Genomic DNA, 9,533 nt, shown 5'->3' with positions numbered 1-9,533 from the left:
GGTGTGAGAAAGCTAGTTTGCCGTTGGATACCGCATCTGCTTTCCAACGATTACAAGGCGGCCCGCGTCAGATGGTGTAAGAAAACTCTGCAAAGGTTCAACCGAGGAGAGTCAAATCACTTCTACGACATCATCAGTGGTGGCAAATCTTGGAAGCCAAAGCCGACTAAAGTTGTTCGTTCTCGAAGCACTTCAAAGAAGATGGTGGCCACGTCCGTTGGAAAAACCGGCCACGTTGCGACTATTGCACTTGAAGATCGTAGAACGGTTAACGCAGAGTGGTATACCACAGTTTGTTTACTACAAGTCATCGCCGAACTTCGAAGATCTAACTCAAAGCGACGCATCATCCTGCACCACGACAACGCAAGCTCACACAGCGCTCGTCAAACGATTGAGTATTTGAAGCAAGAAAAAGTAGAAATTCTTGACCATCCTCCATACAGTCCTGAACCAAGCCCTAACGATTTCTTTACATTCCTAAATTTAAGAAAAGTCTTCTGATCAAAGGTTCCAGTCCGGTGAAGAAGCAGTCGACGCTTTCAAGTCAGCCATTTTGAACACCACCACTTTAGAGTGGAATAAATGTTATAATAACTGATTTGAGCGAATGGAAAAGTGTATTAAGCTACGTGGTGAATACCTTTAAAAACAATAAAAAGTACTATAAGGTTCTAGTTGTGTTTTTTTCTTCAAATGACAAAACTTAAAAGGCATGCCTCGTATTAACATGAGCTATGATTTTGCTTTAAACAGCCAAGATTAATTTCAGTTTGTCTAAATAAAAACCTTTTTGCAGACCATCGTCTAAATATATAATCCGAATTTAATTCGAGACAGACTTCTTGATAAGAATCCGAAGAAACTCCAATATATATACAAAAATACCAGTACTACACGTTCGCTTCATATGACCGTCGTCTTATAAAATGCAGCCATAGACCGAAGTATTTTTGACATAAAAGACAATAATTGATTTATTTTGTAATTGTATAAAATTTAATTTTAAAACTTTATAACAAATTTTATTGTTTCGTAACACTTTCGCATTTATAATATTAGTAAATGTTCATACTTCCTATCCAATTAAGGACGGGTAGCGACATCTCTCAAACTCCAACTTAACCAAACACAACGTCATACATTTTATCGGCCGCGATTAGTTAAATTTAAATCTTGTACCCGCACCCCTTCTCCTGTTTACTCCTTCTCCTCTGTACATTCGTTTAAGACATTACATGCAATTTTGATTGAGAGCCTAACGCATCTTTTATTTCTCTACACCTTCGAAACTACGTTACGCCTTGAATTGACATAACACTTGAGTTAAAGTAGTGAGGAGGAAATTATAATAATAACAATAATTTATTTATTCAAGTAACAAACCTCATATACAAAAGTACAAAAAATAAAATAAAGACTACTATCTATTATGAATGAGTGGGTTAATGAATTAATGATAAGGTAAGGAACGACATATTTCATTGTTATAAAACATTGTTTTTTTTGCATTAATTTTAATAAATATATGTTGTGAAATCATTAATTTAACTCGGGCCCAATTAGCTCGAAAGATCAGAGACGAAAGTCTTACTCTTGTCTTATTTTCAAAATAATAACTTGAGTGTTGCTATGCATAAAAGTAATCTATATTTTGAGTTTTATACTAATGCTTAAAAATTAAATAATATTTTTTTCGTTACTTTACTTTGCATTATAATAATATCTCTATCGGAAGTTTAGGTAACTTTATATTCTTTGCAAATATTTTATATTTCATATTATATACAAATTAATAAACAAATACCTGTTTTAAAATATCTTAATATTGTGACAAAACTAAAATATATTTTTTTTAATTACTTATATTAATTTATTTATTCTCCATTCGTTTAGAGCACCTCTCTAATATACAACAATAGGTCATAAATCACCCGTTGAACAAATGGGACGTTTGAGTCATCAAATTACGCGCGCTAGTTACATATTATCTGCTTCACTTTATATGTATAATGTCATTGTTGTTATTATTGATTTTGGTTATATTATTGGAATCGTAATAGTTAAAATGACTTCTAGGAAACTAGTACATATTATCATACACATATTCTTAAATAAAAAATAGCCAAACAAGCACAAACTAAATTGATTATTTAATTATTTTGAGTAATGAGATAATATGAATTAAAAAAAAATATTTCGCGTTTGCGTTGTAATTCTCGACATCTTTTCATCATTATTTTAATAATGTTAAAAGTATTATTTTAAGTTTACAGAACACCTAATACGAATGGAGTGCAATATTTTGCTTTTCAAAAAAAAATACAACAATTCGCCATAGATAATAACTTCTAATGGAAGAAGATTCATTACCAATACTGTCGCGTTCGAAATTGACAGTTAAAATTTCAAATTAAAATCATTTATCACTGTTGGCAATACCGAATACGATCAACAAAAGAAAAGGGTGTAAATCGAAACTGAAGCCATTACCTAAAAAATAAAGCCAGTACTGATACATAAATACTTTTATATATTAAAAATGATGTCATCCATACAGTATCTAATGAAAAGTCCTTTCCATGGAAAAATTAAAGAGATCCCGGGTGTGTATGTTGATAACTTCGAAAAAGCTGAACGTCGAAACGCTAGAGCTTACTTCCTGAGCCATTATAACTCAGACCACATACAAAGGCTACATTCAGCTCAGCTATTAGACGTTTTGTTGAAGAAGAACATCACAATATATACGACCGAGCTGACAGCAGCTATTATAAATGACGACAAACATGATGAGAGAATTATGAAATGCGTTCGAGCTCTAAAAATGGGTATGTTATTGTTATCATTCAAAACTTAATCATTAAACATATCTTTGCTCGAAACATTGTACATTATCATAACGCCGATGATAAACGCGTTTTTTGTTGAAGATTCTTACTCGTAGACCAGAGTGCGAAAGTTGGAAGTGTATACTTCCATTCCTTTGGAAGCACGTAAAGCCGTTGGTCCTGTGCTTGAACTCTTTTCCGTTTTGTTGTATTTGCCATCGAATCGGAATATGAGATTTAGGGAATAGAGAGTGCATATATGAGACAACTCTGTGCCGAGCTACCTCTGTGCCAATACAAGCTTTACGAGCCATGGAATTGTACACACTTCTAACTTCTAGACTCAGTTGCTACTGAGAAATTTTCGACAATAAAAATCAATAACTTCTTGGTAGCCCGAATTGGGCCCAGGGCTTTTTAACCCAGGACCTCAATATCTGCGGTCTTATATAAGCCACTAGACCAACAAGACGTGTAATACGAAGTTACACAGTAAATTATTATAAACAAAGTTGTTTATGAGCTAACAAGTGCTTTTGAATTGTTACAATTGTTGTTTTATTTCAAAATTTTAGGTTCGACACAAATATCTTTGCCTGGTTTGCCTGAAAAAGACATACCGGAATTGTGTCTCACTGTCACATTGATACCAGCCAGTCACAGCGCTGCATCAACAATGTTTTTATTCTCAACAACGACACATAACATTCTGTTTATCGGAGAATACCATATCAATCGTAAAGACTTGCCAAGCTTCAAGCATCTGCATGTTGACGATAAACCCATAAAATTGGATGCGATGTACGTTGACACAACCATGCAGCATTTGGATTGCGAAAACTTCACGAAGCGATCTAACGGTGTACAAAGAATGATATTTGAAATTAGATGTTGGTTGAACTGGAATGAGAATAATGCAATTGCAATACACACATCTGATAAATATGATTATGAATTTGTCTTTAATGAGATATACAAACAATTAAACATGAAAGTATTCGTGCATTCGGAAAGATGGAGTTTTTACAGGTAATTTTTGATTATTAAATAAATTATTCAAATTTTGTTACTTTAAGCAAATTTTTAGAATTTTGCATAGATATATGGGAATTGATATATAGTCAAGTCTTGACTATAGACTGTTCTAATTAAAGTAGGAGTGAAAACTTAACCACTTTGACATTGGATGTACGTAGTGGTTAAATCCACTCTTTAGACCACTCCATCTCCAGACTCCATGTCTTTAGACCTTCGATAAGAATAGAGTATAAAATTGGTAGTGGTGGAGTATAAAAGTTATGGTGTGGTAGACAGCGGCAAAACTGATGGTAACTGGTCACCACTGCCTGTAGACATTTTGTATAATGTAATGCAAATCTGAATCTGTGTCACCATGTGTCTTGGGAACTAAGATGTTGTGTCCCTTGTAGCTCTGCTATACTCTGACTCACTCACTCATTAAACCGAAATGCAATGAACTGATGAGTGGATGGTCACAACTTGTGGCTTGCACAAAACCCTACCACCGAGTAAAAAGTTTTAGATATATAGTACAAGTTTTTCTTCATATTCAATATATAAGTTATGTTATCTTAAAGAGATGTGTTTGTTTTTCAGTTCAATACAGGAATTAGTGCCCGGGGTGACAAATAACGAAGAATCTACTAGAATACATTTATGTAGAAACAGAAGCGAGGATAGTTCACACACCTCATGCGTACAGAAATGTCATAATAATTACTTACTTGTAGATGTATTCCCTATGCCATGGCAGAATTACAAAGATGGAAAATGCTCAGTTTCGCGCGTGACCCAGGAGCAGCGGCTGGACGTGTGTTTCGCTACTCATTGTACTTTAAGAGAGATAGATTATTTTGTTGATTATTTTGCACCGAATAGAATAATTGGTTATCCTCATGAATATGCAGGAAAGCTTGAAAGAAATGAGCTCTGTTATTATAGTAGAATTGGCAAAAAAAGAGTTAAGATACCTAAAAGAGTCGATGATGATTTGAAGAAATTGATGTTTGGATAAATAAAAATGATGCTGTTTTGTAATTAAGAACAAGGTGACATATTTGTTATATAGATGAACAAGTTCTTCAACATATGCAGCATCGTAAAGTCTATTCCAACTGAAGGAGTAAAGACAAATAAATTTTGATATGACAACATTGGTCGAGATTTTTTAAAGTCGTATATTATACCATGATTTTTTTTGTTTATATTTTAAAGTACATAATGCATATTTGAATTATACATATAAGATATTTAAATTGTAAGGTAGCAGCAGTAAACGAAAATAGAAAAAAAGATTGTTTTGCTAACTCGCAAATAGCCACACTAACTGAAAAAGACAGTAAGTAAAACAATTATTTCGAAATCACAGACAGTCACTCCAATGATATTTATTTGTTTATGTAAAGATGCGTTATAAATAGTATTATATTATAAATATATTAATCGAGAATTGTATGTAGTGTGTTATATAACAGACCTATTAGCATATTGCATGGAATATGTAAATATAAGGTTTTTTTTTCTTTACTCCTTCCGCCCTCGGGATATAGTACAATTGTATATCTAATGTGTATTCTACTATGTTATATGAAATAATATGATGAGAGTGTTTTTGTGTGTGATATATATATCACGTATTTGTATCTCAACGGACGTGTTGTCCGTGCCTGTGGAGTATCATATCTTTAATTTATATTAACGTAACTGCCATTACTAGCAGTATCACAATCTACGATTTAGGATTAAAATAATATAAATATATGGTATTCAAGTGTGATCATTAAAATGTAAAAGGTATAAAAATCTTATGTACTAACTTTGATAAATAATATTAAAGTAATTTGTTATCAAAAATTTGGTATTTATTTTAATATCTCTGGCAACATCTATAGGATTTTGTTAGTATTGGATAAATGGAAGATATATATTTATATATTTTGTATAAAACTGACTGCCTCGTTGGTCTAGTGGCTAGATATAAGGCCGGAGATCCTAGTTACAAACCCCCAGGTCCAATAAAAACTTAATGTTTTTCTGTCGAAGATTCTCAGCAGTGACCTGGAGTCCCGACCGAGAAGAAGAAAGAGGCGATAAGCGCTCCTTCTCCGCCCGCCGCGACTAGGGAGGTACTTAGAACCCTGGTAATCTGCCTAGAGAAGAAAGGCCTGCATGGGCGGGCCGAGGCCTATTTGCCCGTCCGATAACCCTTAACATAAAAAAGTTATAAATCTTATTTTACTCGTAAATAAAGGCAAATTAGGTATACATACATCGTTGAAAAATATAATTAATTAAAAAGTAAAATTAGTAAAATTAAAAAAATTATCAATCGTATTATTACATAATTACAATTACATAATTAAATGATCCGTTCAAATTATAATTTGTGATAATTTTTTTGCTATAGTTCGTTTTTATCTTTGGTAGGACAATGAGACTCGCTCGACGCGTGCTGCGTTTAGACTGTTGTTTTATTTTAGTAAAAGTTAGTTTGGTACGACACTTTTTTCAAAGGTTTTTTTGATAAAGATGCAAATATTATAAATATATAAATGTCGAATATTCATTATTTTGGTTTCGGTATAGATTTTAATGGTTGGAGTAAAATATGGGTAATTGAAGAGCATTTTGATAATTTTGATTTTGTTTTATGCAGCTTGGACGTCAGCTAATTTTGTTTTGACAGCACTGCCCCATACTTAAATTAAGTACGAAATATTTGGTTTAACCAGGACGTTATAGATAATAATGTGTCGTAACCGACGCGAGATACAGCGCATCATATTTAGGAAAGAGCCAAGTAGTAATGAAAGCTTACTTATAATGCATTCAGTATGAAAGCATTATAAGTAAGCTTATATTTTATAGCAGGTATATTGTTGTCTATTCGCAGGCCTACGTATTTTTCTGTATTTTTTGTTCCAATGGTATATTGTCAATTTTAAAAAAATTAAAAAAAAAAAAAACCGAATCCTATTTTATCTATGTATTAATATACGGCAAAGAGAGCAAAGGTCCTTCCTTCCTATGTGTATCCTTGTGGTACACCACATGTAATAGGTAAAGCATCACTTGGGAATTTTTCTATTCGGACTACTTGTGTTCTGTTTGTTAAATAAGATTCAAATATTTTTAAGGCATTACCAGTGATCCCTATACTTTCTAGTTTTTTTTTTAAGGTTAATTTTGACTGGCAGTATCAAAAGCTTTCTTCAAGTCAATAAAGATTCCTAACGCTATGTTTTTATTATCTTTATTTTTATTTTGTTTGATTTTTGTGATAAGATCAATGGTTGCTAACAAGTAAAACAGAAATTGGCCGATAATTTCCTGGATCACATTTTTGTCCCGATTTGTAAATAGGTAGTTGGAGTTTTTGACCTTTGCAATTTTCATTGTGTCAGTAAATACTCCGTTCATAAATAATGTATTGAAACATTCAGTCAAATCTTAGTGCTTGTCCCATCTGCCCCGACACTACAATAATTTCGTTATTAGTCGTTAAATCAAAAATAGATAATTTAGAATTAGTTTCATGGATGTTTGTTAAGGCATTGCTAATATTTTCATGGAATATTTTTGGTATTTTTTGTGCTAAGAGGGGCCCTATTGTGGAGAAGTAATCATTAAATGCATTACATATTTCGTGAGGCTCAGTAATTAATGTTGAGCTTAATAAGATTTTTGGAGGAGCACAACTTTTTGTAATTTTGTGATTTACTAGTGTTTACTAACTTCCACATCCTTTCTAGTTTTTTCGAACATCTGTTAAATTCTTTGCAATAGTAAGATTCTTTTGTGTCTGCAATTAGTCTAGCTACATGATCTTTCATTTAAACAAACTCTTCCTTCAACGTGTTATTATTTGTTTTTTTTTTGGATTTGTGAAAATAGGATATTTTTGTTACTAATTTCATTGATTACATTTTTGTTAATCCAATCTTTTTTGGGTGGGTTCAGAACTTTAACCTTCGTTATTTTTTTTTTGTTTTGTGATAAACTTTATTTTCGCTTCCAAACGTGAATAATCACTTCCCAATTCCTCGTGTCCTACTTTATTTGATTGTAGTATAAAGTATATTATAGTCTATGGCATTATATTGAGAAAGAATGTTTTGAGGTGGTTTATTTTTTTTAATTTCTAGGTGAATCTGCCTATGATCGGACATAGAAAAATCCAGTATAGCCATATGAAATTTATCATTAATTAAATTGGTACTAACATGATCAATAATTGATTTTTTTTGGTATCGGATACTCTGGTAGCGTATTTTTTGTTTGTACTGTGTAGTCATCTTTTCTTTAGTTAACTTTTTTTCTGTCGCAGTTGCGACAGAAATAAACATCGATAAAGTCTGAAGTTAGTGTTACCGTACCGTTGTAGACAGCTCCTACTTCAACTGCATATCTTTCCAGCCGTACCCATAGATAGTTATTACCTCCTAAGTATGTAGATTCAGATAAATTGTGTTTCAAATTATTATGTATATATATATATATATATATATAGAGACTCGACCTCCATCCAAATCGTTCCTATAATTATAGTAACGTGAATAATAAGTTAATTGTAATTCAAGCACTTGTTTTTCGGATTTGATCCAAGTTTCTGTTATTAAAATGACGTGAGTAGTATGTGGTATTGATTGTAAAATACATTTGAGTTATCAAATCTTCCTTTCTTACGTATGCTCCTTGCATTGAGAATGTAAGGTGTGGCTTGTTGATTTTTAGGTCTTGGTAATCGTTGGTGACTTGATAGGTAATGCTACTTACAGCGATTTCTGGATTTGTATTTAATGCTTGGAGTTTTTTGGAGTAATTTTTACTATGATAGGTGTCTCGTTGATATATTTTATTGTAAGATCGGTCTCACCATTATTTTCGTGACGTGACGCGACAACTCATCTTTCAAGCTTTTAAGGTATTTTGGTTGAGAAGGTGTCTGATCCGAATTTTATGTTTAGTTTTTTTTCATGTTTGGAGCCATCTTGGCTTATCATAAAAATGCATCTTAGTCGAAACTGAAGAGCAAGTGGTTTGCTAAGTATGCCAGATTTGACTTTGAAAAACTAACAAACATTGCAAGTTAAATAAAAGCTTATCAAAATGTTGAACTTTTGTATGTAACAGTCCAGTTTTATAATCAAGAAACGATTCGTTTTCGTTATATAATAGAATTGTCATCATTGGCTTGCAAATTACGGATTAAAAGGCTTTCAAAACCCGGGACCGACTCATAAAACACAAATGAGTTTTTCTGTAAATAAATAATCAGTTGCTGCCACAAGTTTGAAAAGCACTTAAAGTCAGGCATCGATTTAGTGACGCGAGGCCTCTAGGCACTTTTCCATTTGAAGTGCACCATTCGTAAGGTGTTATAGTAAAATTAATAATAATAATAACTTCTTCAAGACGATTTCGGCCACGGCGGCCAGTCTCCAGAGAGATTAGCCAACTGCGCAGGAGATATTATAGTGCACAAACACAGGTGCATTCTCTATTCCCTAACTCCCTAATGTCAGGAGGACATTTTATAAGACGAAGCTGTAATTCATTGCAGCAAGTCGAGTTTTATTATTTATATGATTACCAATCGCTCCTATCTATTCGAAATAATAAGGATACAATCTAGCAATACTCTTTTTTAGGTACTTACTAATATTCCTATTAAAACAGAAG

The 9,533-nt window shown here is 32.6% G+C and overlaps 1 protein-coding gene across 1 annotated transcript; it reads left to right on the top strand.

Annotated features, from left to right (window-relative positions):
- Positions 1–2,437: 2,437 nt before the first annotated feature.
- LOC126780016 (protein artemis-like) lies at positions 2,438–5,686 on the top strand. Its single transcript, XM_050504261.1, has 3 exons — positions 2,438–2,831; positions 3,407–3,860; positions 4,449–5,686. Exons 1-3 carry the CDS (start codon positions 2,543–2,545, stop codon positions 4,864–4,866), a joined length of 1,161 nt encoding a protein of 386 aa, XP_050360218.1. The 5' UTR covers positions 2,438–2,542; the 3' UTR covers positions 4,867–5,686.
- The last annotated feature ends 3,847 nt before the right edge of the window (positions 5,687–9,533 follow it).

Source organism: Nymphalis io, chromosome 30 (assembly GCF_905147045.1).
Source record: "Nymphalis io chromosome 30, ilAglIoxx1.1, whole genome shotgun sequence".
Classification (NCBI taxonomy): Eukaryota; Metazoa; Arthropoda; class Insecta; order Lepidoptera; family Nymphalidae; genus Nymphalis; species Nymphalis io.
Note: the sequence above shows the minus strand (reverse complement) of the source record. Positions and strands in the feature narration are given on the sequence as shown.